This window comes from Patiria miniata, unplaced genomic scaffold (genome assembly GCF_015706575.1).
Source record: "Patiria miniata isolate m_02_andy unplaced genomic scaffold, ASM1570657v1 HiC_scaffold_21, whole genome shotgun sequence".
NCBI classification, from domain to species: domain Eukaryota; kingdom Metazoa; phylum Echinodermata; class Asteroidea; order Valvatida; family Asterinidae; genus Patiria; species Patiria miniata.
The window spans coordinates 1,653,635-1,679,843 of NW_024037060.1; the positions used below are offsets into that span (position 1 = coordinate 1,653,635).

The window sequence follows — 26,209 nt, forward strand, 5'->3', positions numbered from 1 at the left end:
ATTTGATAATAATTTGGTAGTTTTATTTTGTGATGTTTGTGTTTATATTCCCTTTAGTTCATAATTCTGAAAATGTTGTAAAGCAGGTTTTACACCAATGTTTGCCAAAAGGTCATAGTTCCCAATGATCTAAAACAATCCCTCTTTGAAAATTGAAAATATATTGCAATATTGAGGGGGGGTTTTCCACTGTGAAGCTTCATTGTTATTGTATAAAAATATTTGTTCTTGCTTGATATTTGGCTTGATTTGCGGGTAGTCTTTCTGAAAATTTGATTTTGAATTTGTTTTGATGGTGTAGGTTATTTTTTCTGCCAAATCTGTTTGTTTTTTAATGTACCTGTTTTACTATTTTGTAAAAAAAAAAGTAAAGAAAATTTGATAAAAATAAAATATATAGCAATGAATTTGCCGTCTTAGATGAATTGTACATGTATTTTTCTACTCGTCCATGATGTTTACCTTTTCTTAAACACTTTAAAATAAGATCGCAAGCAGGAGCACAAAATTAAAAATAAGTCCATTTTATTTCAATTTGTCATCTGAGTAATATACTTGATCTGAATAAGTTTATATCACATTTTTTTATGAATTAAAAATTTGACATCTCCACACTAATTGCCATCAATTAACCATTTAACAAATATTTGCATAGCAATGTACATAAAATAACCACCACTTAGCATTCAATACAAATTACATTTCCGCCCTCAAATCCCAAAATTTCAAATAAAACTAACCACAATTTAGGAGTTGTGGACCTGATAATTCATCATTCAGATTACATACTTCTCATAATAATAATACTCAAGCATAATAAATGTGTCAAATTGTACTCTAATTATCACTATATTAAAACTACGATATACATGTACACTGACATATTTCACAATTTCAAGTGAACATGCAGGTTATGGCATATCATGATAGCGATTGTGAAGTGATCCCAATCACACATTATTATACGAGTCTCCTATACCCTAGGTCCTCAGCTACCACCTTAGACTGATGGGTCTCCTTTACCCTAGGTCCTCAGCTACGGCCTTAGACTGATGGGTCTCCTATACCCTAGGTCCTCCCTCTACTGACACTGCAACCCTACTGTTCCACTTCAGTGGGCACCAAGCTTGCTCTAGGATCCCGTCTACTTGGCATCCTCACAGGATGCAACTCCACACTTCATTGATTTCGCCTTGTACTTAAGTATTCACTTTCTTAGAGTTTAGGCACTCTCCTGAAGACGGTCAGAGCATACTGACCGGAACGTCGAGTTTATAGCTCTGGTTCTTTTCAGAACCATTCTCTTAGTTGAGAAATTATTGGCACATGGTGTTTTCGCAAACCTTTCATTATTTCGTATCTCCACCATGCAAAGCCTCAAATCTTACTTATAATTATATGACATCCATTAAATTTGTGGGCTTTTCTTCAAGAAGAGTTGGGATAGAACCTTTGCATGGTGCGTTTACTGAGGACACTTTTTTGTCATTTAACTTCAGTATCAATGAAATATAATGCATCTATTCATGCGTGTGAGAGAGAAGCAAAGGTCTGTCCTCAGATGTGACATGAGAGTGTACTCTGCTAGATTACAACCAATCAACCATTTTTACTGTCATACTTGATACTGTCCAACAAGGAGAATACAGACTGTGGGTATGAGAAATTGGGTGACAAATAGAGTGACATAGGGTGACAAATAGGGTGACATATAGGGTCACAAATAGGGTCAGGTTAGGAGTGGGTGCATGGCAGTAAGCATTTCCCAACTTTATGATCAAAGACGCAATTGTCACTTTGACCATGCACTAAAAAGCCATTAAGCAGTTCATAATTTATTACATACTTGTTACAACTTGAGCCATTATTTCAAAATAGTGAGCAAAATTTCAATCAAACAAAGGCCTATTTACTTCAATAAAATAGAATATGCTACAAATCTACAACGGCTATGCAACAGAGAGCCCTACATAAGTACATCCACACTCAGATAAATCTTCACAAAACTGATTTAAGTCATTGGATATTTTCAAAGCATAGGCTGTACACCCTGAAAATTATGACGGAATATTTGCCCATTCACGTAACATTTCCTTTTCCTCGCAAAAAAACCAAACCCTTACATGGTAATGACGAAAAATATAAATATATACACCATTTGTGTACATCCCACAATCTAGGTAATTTTTTTCATACGTACATGCATTCGCAAAGAAAAATTAATACACAAGTATAAGAAAGATATATACATGTACCTTTTACAAATCATGTCTCTGTTACACTGAAGACATTGGATTGCCTTAAAACCCATTAGCACTTGTATTACACTGTATAACATTGAATTACATTGTATTACATGTACGTTGTATTACACTGTAATACATTGTATTACATTGTATTACACTGTATGACATTGTATTACATAGTATTACACTGTATTACATTGTATTACATTGTATTACACTGTATTACACTGTATTACATTGTATAACATTGCATTACATTGTATGACATTGTATTACATTGTATTACACTGTATTACATTGTATAACATTGCATTACATTGTATGACATTGTATTACACTGTATTACACTGTATTACATTGTATAACATTGCATTACATTGTATGACATTGTATTACATTGTATTACACTGTATTACATTGTATTACATTGTATTACATTGTATTTATTCCCTGATGAATCCATAAAGCCCTTTGTTTTGAGCGGCTTATGGTGATACAGGGAGTAACAGGCAGGGTGGTCACTGAGTATGACATTGCTATAATACTACTAATAGCTGCACCTTGTAAAACATTTCCAATAAATTCAATCCATTCTTACAAATAATCAAATAATAGTCAAATATACATGTACAGCGTCCCTCTAAAGTAAATTCACTTTTTTCATTCGCATATTTGATAGCATTTATATAATTCTATTGTAAATACTTATTTTACTAGGTATTCTGAATCAATGCTCATTTTCTTTTCCCAACATGATTGAGTCACTTGAAAAAATGCAGCAGCTTCGGGAAGTAGAATACCTCAAAATAGTTGGGGTTTTTTTCCCAGAAAATATATTTGTAGGTTCATTTGTTGTGTAATGTCATACTTGGTGGGAAACATCATCAATGCAAGCATATATTTCATCGTCACTCCAAATTTTCATTTTCGTTCAGTGACATTTGAAAATTCACAAAAATTATTTGAAAATGTGTATGCCTTTAACAGAAAATTAATTCTTGTGATGCAAAATGTAAAACAAAATCTTTAACAAAATAGAAACGTAAAAAATAAAACACTGCTGTTCTAGCAAAACTTTACAATACTACAAAAGTTACTAAATGGAAAACAAAAACAAATATCTTTCATGCAAGGCGAGTTTCCTGTTTTCTCCTAACATGATCAGTACAAAAGAAGCAGCTTTTTTTAAGGAAGGCATTGCTTGTGTTCAGGCATAAAGAAGCATTTTCAGTGCTTCTAGATGATCTCTCATGAAAGACAAAGAAAATAGGAATGATACTTTTTACACTATAGCTCATAACCAACCAACGTGGTATAGAGAATGTTACATTTTCATAAAATTTCATACATTTATGTACAACTGCTGGAAACATGTTTTAAAAAAGAAATAGAATGTACATGCATGTTTTTACTGAAATTTCATCATAATTGTAATTAGGTTCAACATCTGACCTCCCCATACTCAAAGTGATAACCTACGACTGGAATTTTGTGAAGATACATGTACGATTCTCCACCAGTTCTCCCAAGATTTTTTTAAACCTGTTGTTCTCACAAGTGGGATCACGATGAAGTCACAAGTCAAATACATGTAGTTGGTCCGAACAACAGTCATATCACTAGTTGGGTCACATGTAACAGGTCCGTGGCAAAGAAGTGTCTTTGTTAAGAGTTCATTACAAATGACTTGAATTCGACTTGTAACTGACTTGGGATTGACCAGCGATTGACTTCTGACTTGTGAGTGATAGCTTGTGAGGACCTGTGATTACGTTGAAATGGACAAGTGTGGACTGACTTGTCACTGTCTTGTGATGTCTTCTGATGACGACAACAAATCAGATTATCACCATGGAACTTGTACTTTTCTGTGGCCTTGTTCCAAAATCATCTTAATATTAACTCACACCCCCAACTAAGCAACCCCCCCCCCTTTCCCGGCAAACATGATACATTTTTACTTGATGGTATGAGTGAGTTTTTTAAGTATAGAGTGGACCTCTTTAAATTTGGGCCGGTTCTCGTCGTGGTATTCCCAGCATCGGCACATGAGTGTGTAGATCTCCTGAGGTGTTCCTTGGGGTGCTGGCATACGGTAACCTGACAACAACAAAAGATCGGAAAGTCTCTGATCAGAAGTTGAAAAATGTAACCACCACTGGGTTGGTGGGGGGACGGGAGGAAAAGGAATGCCTTCGTCAAGATTCTTTGGGATATGTTGTGAATTGACTGTGATTGGCCTTGCACTGTGACCTGCAATCGACTTGCAATTTGCGACTTTACGCAGGTTCGGAATGGAAGGCTTTTCACCGAGACTGGCCTGTGCAACCTTGTATTTGACCCTGAGTAAGAGGTCAATATGACAATAACACACTGAGTGTTCCCTGACTATACATGTATGGACTCCATGCATACCTCTCAATGGTTGCAATGAGAGAGTTAGGTATTGCTGTCATATGTGTTGTGCTCAAGTTAAGATTCTACGGTACATTAATCATGCACTTGCATTTTATTTAGCGCGAACCAGAGTGCACACGTAATGTGTCCTGCCCACAGATCTCTCACCCACTTTTCATGCAAGGAGAAGGGCTTTGCCAAATATAACGATATCTTAATATTTGATCATCCTCCAAATATCTGAATAGAACTTTTACCAAATAGAATATTTGAGAAAAAAATGAGCCATCTCATGAGCAGATGATGAAAACGTCCATGATGTAACTTTAGACAAAATAAGTTGAGTGGCTTTAATGTTTGTCAAATGCCACATTTTTGTTGCCAGCCACGTTACATTCATGATTTGAGAGTGTCCATGAGGAATATTAGCCCTCATTTGTCAAATATCAGCTAGTCAGCTATCTCGCAAAAATATATCAAGATATATCAATACATATATGATATTGGTAAACGGTTTTCACCTCAGTATCTGTGCCGAATACTCGATCAAATACAAAATTATTTCAAAAGCACAGCACTAGCACGGTGTACACGTATGCTCTCAATCTCAAGTACAGTTTTCTGTACTCCTGCTTGAAATCAGACAAAAAAGTACTGTACTCATGAAAAAAATAACTGGACTACTACACCACCAAGCAGATCCGAGTCCAGAATTCCTAAGCTTACCCTGTTCCACCTTGTCTCTAGCTTCGGTGTTGTTCAAGCCTGGGTAGGGTGAACTACCGTGAGAGAATACCTCATACAGTAGGATGCCAAAACTCCACACGTCGGACATGGTGGTGTACTTGCCTGGCATAGGAAAAGAAACAATGAAAATGGGATAACTAGTATAATACCATGGTATAACAGAACAATTGTTGTCTGTTATGGTATCGTCCATGGGTTTTGAACGCCCTCAAGGGCGAATGGTACCCTTGGCTTCACCTCGGTGCCTTACGCACCCCTCTGGCAAACAAAACACCACAGACAACGTCATGAAAGTCAACAATAGGATAATGTATTCAGAAATGAAACTGGCTCTCAAGGGGAAAAAAAATTGGGGAAAAAAGGTCATTGGTCCGACCTCTATTTCTATCAATTACACATGCACAAAATAACCTAGATATCCAATATAGAATTATAAATGTTTTTTACTCAAGCTATCCCCCCCCCAAAAAAAACCCTGTGCGCACACACATAACACTCTCATATTCATTTGTCTCAACAGAAATCAATATTTGAAACCTGGTTTGTGTCACAAAATATACTTACAAACAAATGACGTCGTGCCAAATTTCCAGACACCACCTTTTTTTGAGACCATATTTCTTTCCAGCCATAAAATACTCCCATCGCAGCTTGCCTCTACCATAGCTACTTTGGACCGACAACTTGTTCAAATTAGTGAAGCTGTATCTCTGTGTATTTAGCCTACCATAGTTCATGGCTTCCGGTGCGGTCCATTTGATGGGTATCTGTCTCATTGCTCCTCCTTTGATGGTGTACACGTCGTCTTCTCGAGACATCCCAAAGTCGCTGATCTTGATGATGTTCTTGTGACCAACCAGGCAGTTTCTGGCAGCTAGATCTCTGTTGAGACACAAGACGCAATGAATGTTTTTAAGAATAACCGACAAATTAAACACATGGTTTGATTTAAGTGAGCTCGGACTGTGAATAGAGTAGTTGCTATTGTGGCTTGTTAGCTTAGCACACAAGAAGCTTTGTGTGTTTGGGTGATGCTACAAACTTGCGGTCCGCGTTTTCCCCGTCCCTGTCACATCTAACATCTATGATTGTATAAATTCTGATGCACTCCTACATGACACACATGTATAAAGTCGTCCTCCAAGAGTGATTATGAATAGCAAACTACCTACCCAACAAATAACAAAATCATTGAAGTCATTAAATGATACTTGAATAGTAAATTTGTAACAGGGACAGGAAAAAAATGCCACAATTTGGACCCTTAGTTTATAGAACGACCCAGTTACCAGCTCTCATTTGTGTACACTGAAAAAGAGTGTAATTAGCTGTGACATCAGCTGTCTAAAATATGGACTGTCACTGTGGACTGTATGTTGAAAGGGTCAACCCACACAGTCCACAGGGCTGCACATTGTTGGGTCAGCTCAATCAGCAAACTTGGGAAATTTATCTTTTGGTTTTTAAATAATTGTCACATAAACTAAACAAAAATGGCCTGGTGTTGTTGATTTTCAAGGTTAGAAATAACAAACAAGAACATTTTTTCACATGGCCATATTATATAATAATCAATTAGCGGTTGCACCTGTGTATACAGTTCTTGGCTTCTAGGAACGCCATGCCAGCTCCGGTATCTTCGGCCATCTTGACCATTTGTTTGGTACTGATGTCGTTTGCATCGTTGCGAAGGAACGACAGCAGGTCGCCACCTGTGTGAACAAGGCAGACACTGAAATCAATACTAAAAAAAGGTGATATAATGTACAGGTTTCCCCAAATAATGTTGACATTTGGGTTTTCCTTTTATAATAAATGTAATTCATAAACACTAAATAATCTTCGACATCCTACACTTTTGTGAGGAAAACAAAATCCAAAAACTTTGATTGGACTCAAAACAATCACTGGCTGATTTATTTGTGGGGGGCTGTGGTCCAATGGTTACGGTGTCCGACAGGGAACGTGGTGTTTGTGTTCTTGGGCAAGACACTTTACTACAATTGCCTCTCTCCACCCAGGAGTGTAAATGGGTACCTGTGAAAATAGAGACCAAATTGCGCTGATCTCGAGCTGCTGCAGAACAAACGGTCTCATTCCTGATCAACAGGGATCGAGCACCGTAACAATTAGACCACAGCGCCCCATTCACTAGTGACTGGATCTGCGATGTACTTGTTATCACAACCATCTCAACTACAACACTGGTTGGACCTGGGCAATTCCATTAATTCGGACGTACATGTAAGACACTGTAATGAGCTGCTATTGGATAAGTGAATGTGATACATCACTTATACATGTATGTGTCATCTAATGAGTAGAAAACAATTACAGACCAAACCACGGTACACCGATACCTTAACGACCTCGTACATCATGTGGTCAGACGTATATAGAGAATTAGATTTTACGGAATTGCCCAACTGTGAAGGTTTTATGACTTGACTTGTGTCAGAACTGACTTGCAACTTAGTGAAAATCATTAACCCCAGTAAACTAGTCAAGGTGTTTGGCATTTCAACACCTCAACTCACCAGGCACTAGCTCCATGACGATGTAGATGGGATGTTTATCGGTGCAGACCCCGATCAGCTTGACGATATTGTCATGGTGGTATTGCTTCAGGATGTTGGCCTCCATCAGGAATTTGCGCCGGGTGGCCGCGTCCACCGTCTCTTTGCAAGTCTTGACGGCCACGGGGGTGCCGTCTTTCTTGAGTTTGCCGCGGAAGACGTCGCCGAAGTGTCCCTTGGGGTTGGGTATGAAAACATTTTTACAAGCATACGTAAACAGAATGGCGGAAATTCTTAGGGCTATACATATGTTTGTCATACGCTGTTGATTTTCCCGATCAATTTATAGCACATGTGACCTACATTTCTAACCCCTACATGTACATGTACATTGGAAAAATATTTAAATCCTTAAAAAAAATGAACAAAGTGAAGAATTTATTTTTTCAACCTATACCACAACAATTCAAATACCTTGACTTTGTAGAAATATTTTCTAGTTGCCTACAAACTATTTAAAAATGTAAACAGCTTGAAAAGCACCAAGAATGATTTAAAAAAAAAAAGGGTATTGTAGACAAAAATAATGCAGGTTACTGCGATAATAAACTGTTATATTTAAGTTGGTTTTGTGGTCATTTTTTTAGTGATATTCGTAGATAAAATGTAGGAGCCAAATTGTATGTTAATTATCGCCAAAATTTTGAATTGGGGTGTTTGTTATAGCAGTTTCTTACTGTGTAATTATAGGACTTGGGAAGGACATGACTACAACACTGCTCGGACAGGTCTTGACAAAAAAAATAACACCAACTTACAGCTCCTAATTTGTCCTTGAGTTCGATCTCCTCGTGTCGTAGGTCATGCTCATCGCGGACCTTGACCACCGGGTGGATCAGGCAGGCTTGACTGTTCTTAGTGACCGGCGTACCGGTAGACAGCTGGTGTCGGATCAGATGACCAACAGTGGAGAACGCGGTGCCTTCAAGACGGTACATGTTCTGAGTGGAATCGAGGAAGGTCGAGGAAGACTTGAACATATCTCGGAAAATCTTAATATTTAAGAATTTCGTTAAAGTTGATAAAGCCTGATAAATCATCATTATCTCCACTGACATATCCAACTACAAAGTTGTCAGAAAAATTATTTTCTTATTTTTGGGCGCATTTTAAAAGGGTTCACTGTGCACTTCAAAGAAAATCTGAAATCACTTTTCTCTGGAACTTTGAAGCAGGTACGTAAACTCAAGATTTATGAACTGGAATGTTTAGAGCTTGATCAAATTTCACTTACTGTAATTGTGAAATTTGAGGTAAATGTTTTGCTCTAGCAAGGCACTAGAGTAGAGGCCAAGAAAAAAAATCAAATTCGGCACGTTAGGGGCCGCGCCACGTTAGGGTACATCAACAATACTCTTCAAAGCATGTCAGGCATTAAGCAGAGCTGGGGTTGGTCTGAATACCACTGTGCAGGGCTTAATCAAACGGTCTATTAAAGCTATAGTCCATCATTTGCAGCCATCCGAAAAGTAACTGGCGTAATTACTGTTGAAAAACAAACTTGGTTGAAAGATAGTAAGGGAACTAAACTCCCTGTGAAAATATTCTTTCTGGGAAGCTGTCATTTTGAAGTAATCAACGAAAGAAGGCATTTCCAACGGTGATTCTTAAGAAGCACCGTAGGAAAATTTAAATTAGTAGTTCATTTTGTTATTCAGCGCAGCGCGCACAAGTATTGGAACGACGCACACGCGCGCGCGGTTGTTATAATTCGTCGGATCAGTGCGCGACGCCGCGTATAGCTGCAATTCAAAACAATTCAAAACATGATTCAGTAACTTTTGATTTGAAATTGAGATCTTAGAATGCTGCTTTTCTCGTAATGTACAGCTGAAGCTTAGCTGAAACTTCATCAGGTTAGTTGCTCAGAATCCTTCATTAGATTTTGAACACTTTTGTTGCTTCAAACGAACAAAATGCACTAATTACAACTGATGGACTGTAGCTTTAAGTTTGCAAGATAAGTCTATGGACTGCTTACTCACATCTTCATTTGTAATGATGGGGAAGTGGCGGATTCGACTGTTGGTCCGTGCCGACAGCACATACTGGCCTGAGGCATCACTCTTCTCTCTCACTAAGAAGTCGCCGTCATTGACGAGTAATTCCTCCGTCTCTGGGCGGGGCAGGGCACCATGGTACCATTCTTCATCCGCAATGGGGATCTCGCTGGGTACTTTCTGCTGCAAATGTTGGAAGATAGGGAAGCATGGAGATGAGGAAAGAGCTGATCAGTTTTGGGTAATTTTTGGTTCTAATCAAGAAACTGAATGCAACCATTTGAAATGTAGGATTTAACCCTTTAGGGCAATTCTGTAAATTCCAGCTCTTTTTGTACGTCCGACTACATGATTTTACAAAGTCGTAAAGGTGGAAGTACATCTTGTTGGTCGCACAACAAAGTGACGTATCGTGTGCACAAAGTCCATAGACGATATGTGGTGCACCCGACGATTTGTTTGGCCTGTCATTGTTTCCTCTTCACTAGATGTCACATATTAGTCATGTACACATATCACACTCACACCACTGACCGAAGCTCATTAAACTGTTTGACATGTACGTCTGAATTTACAGAATTTCCCTTTAGTCACTGTAGCACCCAATACCGCCCTGTCTATTACTCCCTGTAGTGCCCAAAACCGCCCTGCCTATTACTCCCTGTACCGCCCAAAGCCGCCTGAGCACTCTATGGTTTTATTGATTTTTCAGTGAATACATACATTGTAATACAATGTGGTACAATGTAATACAATGTAATACATTGTAATACAATGTAGTACAGATGCTAATGGGTTGAACAACCATACCAGAATCTGCATACATGTAACTCGAAGCTTCCCACATCCTCCAAAATAATCCTCCAAAATACACCCGGAGGTTTTTTGTAATATGCCCATAGAAAGTTTCAAGGTATGGTACCGGGGTACAAAGAAAGTGCTATTAGTTTTCTGTACAGTAGAGAATTTGTAGGGTTCAGGTAGGTTCAAAGCAAAAATGCTTCATAAAATATGCAATTTTCACGATGCACCCTTAAATCAGTGTGTTTTGTACATGTACCGGTACGTACACCCATTCTTGTTCTGTAGTTGTGGGGACATACATGTACACTCGTCTGTACGAGGTTTTTGTGGGGACCAAAAATGCTGTGGGGACAGCAGAAAGTCCCCATAGCTCGGTCCTCATTTGCCTAACAATAAAAAACTTCCCCATAACAATGGTGTAGGCCAACCCATGCCTACATCATTCTTTATCCAGGCATATGTCATGCTCTCTGTTAAACCATGCATGCTGTTCAATACTGTTTACAAAGAATACATAAGTTGATGCACACCTTTCTGCGAGATGCAACCAAGCATCATTATGCCCACTACAAGTGAGCACATCTCATGTGCACAGTTTCACATGCATCAATACAGTGTACATGTACCGGTACCCATGTCCAGGCCGACACACAAAACCCATACACTTATTACATGTTCATCATGCACTCAAAACATCTTTCCAAAATTTGGTGTTTTCTGCACAAATTCAATGTTAACTCTCTAGAAATTACCAGGTCTTGAACCCCATCTCTCTCATGCATCGTGCAGACCTTAATTATCATGATGCCTATGTGCATCGTGCTTTTTTTTTATCTCATGCCAACACTTACAAAACTAATCAAAGACTGATTGGTATTTCTCCGATACCAAAACCAGGGGTCTCCTCTCTGAAAAACGGGTCAGAAATAATGCAAGTTGCCTCATAAACTTCAACAGAATATTTCTACAATTCTTCCTTTTATAAGTCCTTGGCTTAAGTTCATAAAGCTGAAAATTAAGCAGAAAATATGGTAGTAGTTCGTCGTGTGACAAGGAAAAGGACGTATGCAGCTCAGGCACACAAAGAGCACTTTTGGAGATAATCGATTTGAAAGGTTTTGTGCTGCCATTTCTAGATTAAAAATCGTATAAGGTTGAAATTTTGACTGATGACATTCGTTAGTGATTAAAATACTACTATGCATTTTTATGTCCAAATCTTACTTAAATTTGAAGTTATTTCAATTTTTATGCTGATGACCTTTTACCGGGGACTTTCAAAACCTTAAACGTACGCTTAAGCGGCATGTTAAATCCTTACGTCCTTTTGCTGGGAACAAAATTGGCTTTGCGTACCCACTTGAGTGGGACGCTAGGTCGTTCAAACATTTTTTGGTTACATTAGTCCCTACCTGATTCCGTGGGTTTTCCCTAGAATATTCTTCTAGAGTTTTCCTCCTACCTCTAAAACTGTAATTTCTTCTCAATGTCTTCTCTCTACAGGTTTCTCCTGGCTTGCAAGGTACAGTGCCAAGGACACTTTTGAGGAATCCTTGGTTTCATTACCAGACAGAAAGAAATAAAGACAGTTGTTGACAGAACTCAGCGGTATCAATCACTCACCTCACTGTCTCCCCCACGATTGAAGAAGGTTGTAATCCTTCCGAGCTTCTTTGTCTTCTCCTGTTGAAGGATGGAGACAAAGAAACTATTAATTCACTCGCCTCCAATATTTAGGATGTAGACTCCATCCCCCAGGGGATGGAGGAAACAGAGACCAAGGCCCTAGGGAATATTGCTGGCTAATTATTGCCAAATTGTTTGCTGTAATAGTGAGCATATTCACCAGGCTTGTGCAATATTGGATTCTGAGTGTCCATGGTATACTGTCATAAAAATATCACGGTATTCTGCATTATCTGGTACTTTTCTGGACAGACTATTACGTCATCAAAATACAAGACACATAGTGATGGGGAAGCTACAAACAGGCCACAAGAGCAAAACTTCAAAAGCTCTGCTGGAAGTCCAGGAAGCACACATTTCACCGTATCTAGATCCAAAGCCACAATTTACACAATTACCCAGATAGTGCAAATCGGGCCGATTTTAAGGGCTTTTACCCGCATTTAAACATGTATGGCCATAACGAAGAAAAAGCAAAGAAGTGAAATTCCATACCTAGGTCGTCAGTATTTTGACAATAAAATCCAGTATTGTCCGGTATCAAAAAAACATTGTTGAAAAATAGTCCAGGCCAAGTATTCAATCTTTTCTTCAAAATGGTACACAAAACTTTCACCAAATATGTCCAAAATACCAGCCTATAACATATCTCATTTGCACTTGTTTTGGTAACTGTTATATATTTTAATATGTTCTTTAATTTCGGTCCAGTTCATTCTGATTCATCCTGTATAAATATGGCTTTTATGAACGTCATTGTTACATATGAACCTTTGACCCCAAACATGCCAAAAGAAAAAAAAATACACTGACAGAAGCTAGTCACATGGGTTCTTTTATAAAAATTCATTTCCCTGATAAAATATAAAACCAAAAAAGTGAAATTCTCACCCCTGGCGTGCTCAATGTATTGCTCTTGGGCATGGTGTTGGGAGTGACCACAGGGGTGTCGGACAGCTCGATCCCTGGGGGTAGATTGTCCTCCTCTCCCATGGCAGGCAGTTTTTGGTCCAGCATGCAGACCTGGGCATTCAGCTTGGCTTCCTGGCATTTCAGGTCCTGGATCTCGCGGGAGACGTCCCGATACCTCTTCTGCTTGGACAGCAAGCTGAATAAAATGACCCAAGCCAATGAAGAGAGGTTAAGTTACGAGTTTCCCCAAGTGTGTGCGCCTACATGTCATGGACTTGCGGGTGAATGTCACACAAATTGCTATGCAATGTCAGAAAAAGTGAATCTTGCATTCCTTGTTAAGTGATAAAGGAGGGAAACCTTTTAATTTTATGCATACAAAATGTTAAAGATTGATAAAGAAGTTTTATTAGAGGTCACATAATCTACTGTCATAAACAACAAAATTGAGATTATCTCATTTAACATGACTATTTTTCAGCACTTAAAAAAAAAGGTTTACATTCAGGTTTACAGATTTTTTTTACTTGTATTCTGTTCTGTGTATAAATGTAAAAAAATATCAACTTGACATAAATCTGTTATAGAAATATACATTTTGTGAACCAACAATGTCCTATTTGTTTACAGTAAATCTACCTTTTTGTATTAGCAGTACATGCATAATTGGTTTGAGTTAAATATTTTTCTCAACAACTACAGGAAGATAGCATTTGCTCAACAATTGGAGAGGGGACAAATAAGGTTTCTTACTCCAGTAAAACCTCTTCGACTGTGGGAGATGGTGGAATGGCTCGTATCTCCTCATCCAAGGACTGCAATTCCTGTTTCTTGGTGGTGAGGACTTCTCGAACTTCGTCGAGGCTCTCCGACAGAGATGTTTTCCTGGAATCAGGAATGTTATGGTTAGGTTTATTTCAAAGTCTGGATGCCATGATAGTGCACTGATACTTTCCACAACTTCCATCCCAGTTGCCCATGGTTCACATCCCGCCCAACTGCCCAAGCTGACGTGTGTATTGCTTTTCAATTGCTTGGCTTATTCCCTGAATTTTATCTTGGAATATCATTCCAAAGTATTCACTCAATATCTAACATACATGTACTTTTAAGAAAAGTATTGCAAAAGTAATAAAATAAACACATGTACATGTACTTCTTCATATTAACCCTAACCCCCTAGGCCCTCTGGCTAGGATGCAACCTCAATCCTGCAAAATCCTCCAATTGCCACCAAGAAAAAAATTGGATTCAGTCTCAATCCTCCAAAATCATCCGTTATTTCTTGAATTTAGTCTGTGGAGCGTGACCACTGCCTCAATCCTCCAAAATCCTCTGCCAATTACTGCTATGGTTTGAGGCAGTGCGAATGGCGTTTAGAAAAGTGCAGATAAAATACATGTACGAGAAAACACGGCCGATTTATGCATGCCTGAGCATAACCAATGCAGGGTATGGCCTACTGGCTTGACGTAATGCATCCTCAACAAAAAAGCGATACATCTTTGCCATTCATCCTCAATCCTCTAAAATCATCCAAAACCGGCAGAAGGATTTTGGAGGAGTGAGGAGGGTTAGGGTACTGGTTAACCCTCCCTCTCTCGGAGACAATCTGTAGAGAGTTACCCTATATATATCAAACTCTATCAGGTGACAGGTTTCAACAGGTCTGTAAACTGGCCTCATATTGGTACAATTGATAGGCCGTGGTAGGTAGAATGATTGTAGGTACAATGTAATGATTGTAGGTACAATGATTGCAGGGTACTATGCCTTGACTGACACTGATACCAGTAGATGTGGTGGGTCAGCACTGGTGCCTGCCAATGATGGATTTAGCTCAGTAACCATGAAGGCACACAATTAAGGTTCACTCATGCATTCCAGCCAAATTAAGGCTGCATCACCCTTTAAAACGGATGCTACGCAAGCTGTAGCAGTATTAATGGTCACCCTATCTATCAAACCACTTCAACCGGCTTTGAGATATGGTTTAATCCATACAGGAATTTCTGGTAGTTGGTGACAGCCTGTTGAGAGAGGTAGGGGGTTAGGTTTTTTTGACAGTCTGTGATAGTTATAAATGTAACGGTAAGTATGGTTAGAGTATTGCCAGCCAGAGAGGGGTAGTTAATAAAAATATAATCATAACAAAAATAAGCAGTCAATCTTCCATAAATAATAAACGACTGTTAAATACTTGCTCTGTGAAGCAATCTATTGTACATCTTGTTACGAACAATTTGCTATAAAAGAGATAGCACCTATCATAGCCAAAAACTGACACGATCTACACGGGAATAAAACAAACAAACCAATGCAAGAAAAAAGACACAAAACCAAAACCAAAAGCCAAGGCCAACACACAAAAAAAATAATGGACCAGCCCGTTTGAAAAAAAAAAGCGTAGATGAAACTCAGGAAATAATATTCAGCAACGCCTTCCCATTTTCAGCAAGTCTGTTGACCAGGGTTGGCATTTTAAGACAAGGAACTACATCTACATGTACATTTGTATGTACATGTACATGTACATACATGTATGCGTAATAATTGCACTTGCAGAACGTGTGGTGATCTAACAGACTCAGCCAATGTATCCTGTTCCATTATGGCCTAATTTGATTAGTTCTCCACCAGGTCAGCGGTAATTTGCAGCCAAAACGTGGGCGTGGCAGTCCGCAAAAGAAACTGGGCTTGTTTACAACATTTTGTATCCCCCTCCACAAAAAAGAAGGATTAAAATATACCTTAACGTACAAATAAAGCTTAAGCACGTGAAGTGAAACCATTCACAGGGAAATTGTGCCATTACGTTTGTCGCAGGAAATGTTTGTTGCATTTGAAGGACTCAGTTCGTGCTTAATCCTGTTTTCACAGCGAAGAGAGCCAACAAGGAATTTTAAAACATTTGAATAAATGTGTACATGTACAATGTACGCACACATGTACCAGTACATGTGTACATGTACACTGAGCATGTCCTGTTCATCATGTTTTTACAGGAATGTGGTTTGCATTTTCAAGAAATATTACTTTTCAAGGTTGATCAGACCCCCCCCCCCTTCCCCACCAAATACAATATAGATACCACATGTATGTACTGTACATGTGTACCGTACATCATATCAAACTACAGTTAATGTGTTGCAACCTAGCTTGTGGGATTTTAGGTATGAGTGACCAGGCTATTTATAGACCTAAAACCAAGGATGTGAGAGGTTACAGGAATTCCTCACTTTAATGCTCGAGCATGTTGGACAAGGAACACATGTATCAACATGAATAAATACCGTAGATAGTAAGCATGAGCAGACATTTCTACATGTACCCTCAACATAAAGAACAGGGTGACACACATGGGTCATTCTGTACATTTAGGTTCCACAGGGTGTTACACATGGGTCATTCTGTCAGTTTAGGTTCCACAGGGTGTTACACATGGGTCATTCTGTCAGTTTAGGTTCCACAGGGTGTTACACATGGGTCATTTTGTCAATTTACAATGTAGGTTCCACAGGGTGTTACACATGGGTCACTCTGTCAATCTAGGTTCCACAGGGTGTTACACATGGGTCATTCTGTCAGTTTAGGTTCCACAGGGTGTTACACATGGGTCATTCTGTCAGTTTAGGTTCCACAGGGTGTTACACATGGGTCATTTTGTCAATTTACAATGTAGGTTCCACAGGGTGTTACACATGGGTCACTCTGTCAATCTAGGTTCCACAGGGTGTTACACATGGGTCATTCTGTTCCAAAAGTGTGATATTTTTGCTGCCCTTTTAATTATTTTTTCTAATTTGTTGTTCAAGTATCACTAAAAACAAGTTCAAGCTTAACAAGTGTTTTCTTTTGTTTGGTAGGCAGTGATTTACAGAATTACTCTTGGAGGACACCTGCAGTATTCAGCTAGTGCATTCAGTTAGAATTTACAAAATCACATGTCATGTACATGTCTATAAATAGGGACAAGAACAAAAAGTGCACAACATAAAAACCTAAAAGGCACTGAAATCTCTTGTAATACAAAGACTGAAAATGTAAGTCAACGTGACAGAAAGATAAGTTCAAGGATTCATTAAAAAAAAACGGTGGCCAGGACCTTCAATTACAGGATACAAGCCCCAATTGCTCAAATTCAGAAGATGAAAAGACTCACGTGTGCTGGGCTGACTCCAGGGTGAGGTTATCTACAACGATGGTATTGGCCTCCAGCCCGTCAGGAAACTCCTCCATGACGCTGGAATCAAACTCAAAATATTCCCGCGCTGGGGATTCAACTCTGAAAAACAAGTAGAGAAAAGAATTGTAGTAACCATGGTAACATGGTATCTGTTTAGTATCAGCCAAAGGGATGGAGAACGACAGGGGTGGGGAGCGGAAGGGTCAGGATAAGATCATGGGAAAAGGGATGGGGAGGGAAGGTCATATTTACAGGTATCATTTCCAAATCAATGTTGTGCTTATCTGTGAACCCTTCAGCCCTAGTACCGCCCCAAACCGCCCTTCTTGTTACTCCTTATACCGCTCCTTAAACTGCCCCACTCTCATCCTGTTCATGGAGGAGTAAATACAATGTAATACAATTTAATACAAGTGTAAAGGAGTTAAATACATGTAACATGTTATGATTGTTTTATATTGGGTCTTGCCTTGCATTATTCTATTTCCACAAAATGAATTACCGTGTACCGTAAATAAAGAAGGGAAGACCATTACTTTTAGTTTTAATGATACATGTGCATGGGCAGTGGTGCTCATACATGTGTATGCTCTGCTCCTATGCAGATCTACATACATGTACATGTACATGTACCCATATGGCTAATATAATGTCCTTTTCCAATGACAAAGAGAACATTCACATGTCAAGTTTACAGATCTGTATCCCTCCAGCTTACATGTACATGTATCTGAATCATAGCTACATTGTACATGTACACGATGTATGTACACACACTCAACCACAGATAATTAGGAAAGCAGAATTTCGAAACCTGAATTGTACATACATTTTATCGGTATGCGTACATGATGTATGTACCAGACATGGCATGCATGATGTACATGTGTATGTACATGGCAGATGGCATAACATGTAAAGCATTTCCTCTGTAGAAATTATGGAAATGTTTCCACTGCCTTTGGTACCCGGAAGGTTTCCTTACAGGAATGTGCCTTTGTTATCAATGTTAGATGTATGCATTGGAGTTCAAGTACATGTAACAGGAAACAAACTTTCTACTTTGTTCTACATGTACACGTACATGTACATGTACATGTACCATAGAAAATTGAACACATCATGTGGAGCCTCATTGCAATTTAGGTCTACATTACCATAATTACCAAAGATGGAAGGATATGTAATTTGACTCTGCAATATTGAGTAATATTCTTCTCCAGGAAAACATTTACCGGTACACAGCAGAATGCAAAACCATACATACATGTAGATGCAACAGAGCGTGCCAATGTACATCAAAAACCTGAGAGATTGTACGAGAATACAGCACATTCAGGCACCATGTACAGGATCTACAATGTGTGTAATGTCCTATTTTTTTGCATTTATTTTTTCATTTTTTTTTTTATTCATCCAATCAAGGGCAATTAATTAGTACATGTACTTCGAAAGAAAAGAAGGCATTACAATTTACAATCAAAAATAGACTTCATGCACAAAATTATTGATAGAATGTGAAATTAGCCAAGAAACAAGTGTGAACATTTATTAAAACTAATCTGAAAAACTGAAACAACTGTGTTATGTATTTTGCCCATGGGCATCAGAAATGTGCTCAATAGGCCATGGCATTTAGTAATCGCTCATTTCCATGTGGATTAAGAGGGATTTGTACAGTGTTGAATGAATTAAGGAGTCACCCACTCAAACTGACCAGAACAGCTTCAAATCTGAACAAAGCCACAGACTCTCTCATGACTCTGATAGACTCTGATAGACTCTGAGAACAGCCAACCGGTATGACCTCTTACGCGAGGTCAACCACATTAAACTTCCACGTATGCACACGGCAATAGGCAATGCATTCAGAGAGTATGATAGTTGAACACTAAAATGTATAGGCCAATCAAAGTACAGGAAATATGGACTTGGACCTACTGGAAACGAAGCCTATTGTACATGTTGTAAGCAATTGGTTTTGGGGTTTTTTTTTTGGCTATCCCCAACGAAATCAACTGTTCTTTGTTTTCTTATCTATGTACTGTTATGTGCAGCATACATGTTGCTGTTGATTTTGTCTGAATGAAATTGAATTGGAGAAATAAAGTAAACTTCAGTCATTGTGGTACTGCACATCATTTCTTTGCTCACAGATAATGAATGCACTAGATCCTACACACTGCCGCTGAAATTTCAACCAAACCATTTAACTCTTTGCATACAAGCTAGATGATATATATCTGTAGGCTAAAAAGGCAATTACTATGAGCTATTCGACCAACACATCATCTTGACAATAGTTGTGCATTGTTTTTATTCTGTCTAGTTAAGGAAATGTTTTCCCCATAGCAATTGAGTTACATGTACAAGCGATGAGGACTGTTTTCATATTTTGTGCCTGTACATGTAGGTATTTCTTAATATCTCAAAAAAATGTTTCTCTTCTTTTTTAACCCTACTAAAAATGTTGAGTCAATTGCAAGTCCCCACAAGTTCATCACAAGTCCATCACAAGTCCATCACAAGTCCATCACAAGTCACAAGCTTTTGAAATTGTTCATCCTCTGGTTACTTATGATTTGACTTGTGAAAGCACTTCTGGTTCTACTTTTGGACAGATTCGTGATGGACTCAATTACAACAACGCTGAAGTCATGTGGGCTGTTTTGGGTTTCTGTCTCATTTCATCCTCAAAGCACAGCATCGTGAACCAAAATATTGGCTACGTTTTTAATTAACATATCGCCATTTGCGAGTTAGCCACGCCCCTTAGACAACCCTATGGAATTTTGTATGTTAACTTTTGTTTGTCTCAGATTTTGCGCGTTCCGCGTCCATTTGTCTATCATGTAATTGGACAATATTTCACAAGCTGAGTTGACAAGATTCTACCGCGATAGGTTAATTCCAGATCAATCTTACTTGTGATTCTCCACGAAGTTGGAGTACTCTCTGTCTGGGCGGAGGTCGGCGATACTCCTCATGACGGCGTTTTGACTGGCCACAAAATCTCCTGTGCAGGTACTGGACAGGTTTGCAAGGTCAGACATTGTCTGTTTGCTGTAAAAAAAAAAAGAACCAGGAGAAGAAAAGTAAAATATGTAAAAAAATAGTTTTGAGTTCAACTAATTCTAGTGATATTTCCATGTGCAAAGAATGGTCAAAATAACAATGTAGTCAATGGATGCATGTAAATATGAATTATCAAACACTAATACCATACTCAAATGCAAAATTACGATTAGAAAATGAATAAGCATGGTCTGGATTTTTCCCCATTAGACATCCAAATGTGCCAAGAAATTTGGTGTACGGATAACAATGCAGTGATTGTGACGACGTGAAAATTCCATCTGCATGTAAAGGGTGGCTAAAAGAACCTCAATACCCCTCTGGCTATATCACTGTTACATAAAAGGAAAGTCAACTTACACCTGAGTTATCTGACTCTCTTGCAACCATGGCAACTGCCGCAGGCATTCCAGTAGTCGAGTCAGGATGCTAGTCCTGTAATGCAGTCCCGTAATGCTCCTGGTGCAGTGTACAAAGTAACTGCCTTGCCCTCCCCCCTCCTCCCTCCCCCACCCCACCGTGATAAAAAAGGGACACCAACTTACACCTGAGCTATCTGACTCTCCTGCGACTGCTGCAAACATTCCAGTAGTCGAGGCAGGATACTAGTCCTGTAATGCTCCTGGTGCAGTGTGGCTGCCTTCAGCGCTAGGACGTACTCGTTGTGGCACTTGTGGACCTTCAGTACTGTCTTCTTGTAGCGATCTTTGGCTTTGTCAATGTCTTTAGGCTTGGCTGTACATGGCATTATAAGATACCCCAAATAGGACTAAGATTACACTCTTTGTTTGTTTGTTTGTTTGTTTTTTAAACAAAGTTTTAAGGCCGGTTTATACTCAGCGCAAAAGCAAACACTGAAGCGAATTTGTGACGCCATGTCAATTACTCACGCAGCAAATTCGAAGAAGCTGGACATATTTTAATCCCGGCGAATTTCACAGCAAATATTTTGTGACGTGGAATTTGCATCAGCTAGAAGTGTGAACTGGCATTTACAAAGAAATGTTTGCCATCTTAACATACATGTACATGTACCTATGCTCTTCCAACAGACAATGTTGGTTGGAAAAGTGTATGTGCATTATACACAAAGGTCCATGTACAGTTTGAAATTAACCAACAAAAAAATGAAAATCTGTTATCTGTAATAAACCATGCCCTTACAAGTTACAGTTTTGTATGAAGATGTAACCTTGGTTTTTTTCCTCACTCATTTTATGGGTATGATGACAGAACAAACTAGATGGTTCTTCTCGTTTCCTTCAACGTGTTCGATGCAAAATTTAACATTAAAAAATGGCAAGATGTCTGCTAATTAACCACTTTAGTAATTTTCGTTTTGTTCTATGTTTATAATTATCTTAAGGCTTTCCATGGGACGTTTTGCCGAGTGCGCTACTTTCATTGCCGTGGAATAAGGCTGAAAAATACCTCAAAGAATATGAACAGAATAGTTCATGTTGACAAAAAGCTAGAAGGACTGTTATGAGAGTTTTGTATTGACAGTAACATAAATATAGCGGGGAAAATATAACAGAGAGCAGGAAGAATTAGTAACAGGAACAAATTAATTAAAAAGGACAATTTTCTGCAACTTGTGGTTAAGTCGCTCTATACACTTTGCTAAAGTGAGCGCTAGAAACTTGAAATCGTGCCAAAAAAAAAAAAAAATCGTGAATGACGTCATTTCTGACCTTTAATGATGCTCTCTTCGTATTTGGCCTTTGCATCCTTCGCTTCCTTGGCTGCTTTCTGATACCGCGCTAAGCTGTCTTTGACTTCTCCTTTGACCTGAGAGACAGCAAAGTCACAATGGAAATGATTACACACATTTAATTTACTACGTGTAAACTTCAACAGGATGGATGGATTAATACAATTAGACACAACTCAAGTCTTACATGTCTTTACTCTGTCTATAATTAGACAGGTGTTTCAATATACAGGTTAGAGACCCTAAAAGTACATGTACATTTTTGTACATTGTACAAGCAGTTCAATTGCTTGTATACATTGTACTGTATACATTGTGTACAAATGTACAAAGGTACAATGTATATACATACATGTACATGTACATGTACATGTATGCATTTCTCCATGATGTATGTATGTACTTATGCATGTACAGTACACCTGGCACAAAAGAAACTGAGCAGTTTTTTAATCATCCTTGTTTGGATATTTCTCGCTGAAAAAAATCCAAAATACACGTTTTGTCACGGTAACTTTCTGGTTGAATTTGATACCAGTACCTTATTGGAAATGCTGTTTAAGAAATAACGAGATCGCAAGCGCTGAAGCTCCTGAAACCCCAAAACTAAAAGTTGCAATTAGCGAGATTTTCAATGGGCATTGCAGCACACAATTTTGCTTCTGGCTCCAGAGAAGTAGCTGAAGCTGGAGGCAAACCCGTGGTTTGGAAAACCTCTATGGACTACAAATACAATCCTTCATGACATAAAGTCTAATGCTGCAAGACTTAAGAAAACCAAATGAGAAGGGATTTTAGGAAATCCTTCAACTTGTGTCCTTGTGAGTCTCAAACTGAAAATTTGCTCATCCCAGCCTTCAAGATAATCGTCCAAGCCTGGTTCAGATTTCAGGCTTCGCTAGTCCCGATGACCGCAATACAAAAATTACAGAATCCCTTAGGAAATAACTCCGCACTTTTTAATACATGTACCGCATCTGTACATCGTCTGCACAGCTGGCCTTGTTTCCTATTATATAGGCCTGCTTTTACTTTTCTTGAGACATCTAGCGGAAAAGCAGAATAAAGCTATATGTACATACATTTACAACGTACACATCGAACAAAAAGATTTGATCCAATTTTATAATTTAGGCCTACTCTTTATAATTAATTAAAGTATTGGAAACCGATGCCTTAAGTTTACTTTCATTTTCCTTGTGTTGTTACCTTTTCATACATAGTCAGCAACTGATACTGAAAACTTAAAAACTGAAAACGTAATCTTCAAACCTGTCAATTCTGTTTGCACTACACAACAGGATACATGTACAATAATGTCGTAATTTTACATCAGTGTATATCAGAGAATTTAGCAGAATTTACAATGTACCAAGCCTAACAACAACTCTACACATACACAGCGTTGATACCTCTTGAATTAAATGTATAAAAATGTGTGGCTGATGAACTCCTGCGCAGTGTTTGATTTCAGGGATTTAGGACATGTACATGTGGGAAGGTTTGGACCAATTTCAGGCTTTTCAAACTTTCTGAAATCTTTATTGGACCAGGGTCGAAACCTGAGACTTTGGCAAACCTTTCACACTAGCAAGAATCCAGCACAGCTTTTGCATGGCTTCTATGCTCTACACAAGTAAAATACTGCCTTCACCGTGACCAGGGTTGAAAGGTAAACATTCCAAAATCTTAAAAATCTGACCTCCATTCAAATCGCTGTTACTGTGAACAGTATGCCTGTTAGTGTTAGACACTTTTGGCCCCGATCAGGTTCTGCTGACCATTGATTTCAAAACAGGTAGTGTGAGACAATAATGTGAGGAGGGCAGAGGCCTTTTGCGTCAACAGTTATTAGTTAATAGTTTGTCTTACTTTCATGTAATCCATGTCGATCTTTGTCCGTTCTTGCATGTACTGCTTCTTCAGGTCCATCTTTTCCTTGATCATGTTGCTCAGCTTGTCCACGATCGCAGTGTTCATCTCGTCGGCGTGTTGTCGGATCAGTTTACTCACTGAGTCGGTTTCCTTGATGATGTTGCTCCATGCCTGATGAAGGTGAGTACGAGAATGGTGGAGAGGATATAAGATGTATCACAACCGAGCAAGGTCAAATTGTTAGGTACCTGAATCTAAGATAACTGCAAGAATCCACACAAATGTTAACTACTGCCTCAAAAGTACTTTCATTTTCTTGTCTAGCAATCTATTTACACAACGTTCAATTAAGACAGTTGAAAGGGAAATTTGAGAAGGTGCGTACATAAACATGTATACAGATATACCTTTAAACCTACTGGTAATAGGGATCTGTTAACATAGGGCTTGAAATCTCAGTGGTAGAGGATTCCAGTCCATTTCTTTGTTCAACTTCAACATCAATTGGTATTTTTAAAACAGGGGATTTTTAAAACTAGAAACACAATTTGCCCCCTGTCAGTGAAGAGTTAATAATCATTGCCACACATTTACTTTCATCGTCCTTGTCTTGTATTCTAAAATCAACAATGGATTATTAAAAACTAAAAAAAAAAAAACGAGAAACATAATTTCCCTTCATTGTTAACACTAAACATCCATCTCCATGATAAGTGCAAGGATCTTGTGTGAACCATAAATACCGGTATGCATCCATAGTGATTCTCAAAAAACAGTACATGACTACATGTACCGGGTATATGACCTTTTTTCTGGCGAGATAAAAGCTTTAAGAGTTGCTCAAAACCTATACATTTCTTGAGGCAAAATTTGGCTTAAAGAAACAATGTAAACTGCATCTTGCTGATAGACCCGTTGCATGGTGCGCCCTCACTAAGGAGCGGTTTGTCATTTAAATTCAGTGCAATGAATTCACAATGTGTGTACTCATGCATACACAGGAGCAAAGAGCTGCCCTCAGATGTGATGTTATAGACAAGGGGTCTATTGAACCGGTAGTGGTGGGATTAAAATCGGGATTTTTACAAATTTGATTTGAATTCCACTATTCACTTTCGAATTTGGAAACCACGTATTCAAAAGTCAAAACCATCCTTAAAAAAAATCAAGCCATTCTTTTTTGTGACACAAGCTAAAGAAAATTGGATACCGGTAACTGTTATCCAGTTTGGAGGGGAAAAAAAAACCGGATTTTGAATTCTCCGATTTCTCCAAACAATGAACAGTAATGGTTTTTGTGTCCAGCGTGTGTCCAAGACAGCCTGATGACCAACGTCCCTTCAATTCAAGCCTCACCTTGACCGCAAAGCCTTTGTGTTGAATCTGTGAATCCTCTTCAAACCGGTTGGCCAGCCCGCCGATGAGTCCAAGTGAGGTGGCGTACTCCTTGTCCGCTTTGATCTTGTGTTGGACCACACGCTTGAGAGTCTCCATCAGCTTCAGCTCCTGGTCGTTCAGTTTCAGGATGATGTCATGGGCGGTCTTGTCCTGCAGGTCCGTGCCGAAGCCCATGCGACTGGCTCCCCGCACCTGTCGGCGATAATGTTAGAATTACACAATGTATATAAAGCCATTCATGTTAGAGAATGTGAAGATCGTTTGACATCACAATGTCTTCACAGCCAAATTTGAGAGTCGTAAAAAGCGCTCGATTTTTTTTTACAAAACTCATGCTGTGTTATATGCTTGCCGTGGTATTATTCATGTTCACATTTGCAATCTCAAAAGTGATTCAGCTGTTTTCATGAATCCTGGTATACAAATTTAACTTTGGTAAACTTTTTACCCAAAATTGTCCAAAGTCAGGAAAGTCAGAGAACTGCATCGCTGAACTGATCTGTATTTCATTTCTCTTGACAGAGAACTATGACTGAGCATGTCACACGTATACATGTGCTGTACGTACTGATATACTGAATACCTGTCTAAAT

The 26,209-nt window shown here is 38.7% G+C and overlaps 1 protein-coding gene across 2 annotated transcripts in view; it reads right to left on the reverse strand.

Moving 5' to 3' along the window:
* Positions 1-3,372: 3,372 nt before the first annotated feature.
* Positions 3,373-26,209, reverse strand: part of LOC119729493 (tyrosine-protein kinase Fer-like) — a 30,778-nt gene continuing 7,941 nt past the window's right edge. Inside the window, exons 2-17 of one of the 2 annotated variants that reach the window (XM_038202063.1) lie at positions 25,575-25,808; positions 24,216-24,389; positions 22,324-22,420; positions 21,175-21,364; positions 20,480-20,617; positions 17,531-17,653; positions 14,122-14,253; positions 13,348-13,564; positions 12,394-12,453; positions 9,952-10,149; positions 8,725-8,907; positions 7,928-8,141; positions 6,979-7,102; positions 6,118-6,272; positions 5,370-5,492; positions 3,373-4,346 (exon numbers count right to left, since the gene is read on the reverse strand). In XM_038202063.1, coding sequence (XP_038057991.1) covers positions 4,204-4,346; positions 5,370-5,492; positions 6,118-6,272; positions 6,979-7,102; positions 7,928-8,141; positions 8,725-8,907; positions 9,952-10,149; positions 12,394-12,453; positions 13,348-13,564; positions 14,122-14,253; positions 17,531-17,653; positions 20,480-20,617; positions 21,175-21,364; positions 22,324-22,420; positions 24,216-24,389; positions 25,575-25,808 — 2,505 coding nt within the window. In that variant the 3' untranslated portion in view covers positions 3,373-4,203. The remainder of the gene's footprint in view (positions 4,347-5,369; positions 5,493-6,117; positions 6,273-6,978; positions 7,103-7,927; positions 8,142-8,724; positions 8,908-9,951; positions 10,150-12,393; positions 12,454-13,347; positions 13,565-14,121; positions 14,254-17,530; positions 17,654-20,479; positions 20,618-21,174; positions 21,365-22,323; positions 22,421-24,215; positions 24,390-25,574; positions 25,809-26,209) is intronic. The other variant, XM_038202064.1, reaches the window with a different exon arrangement.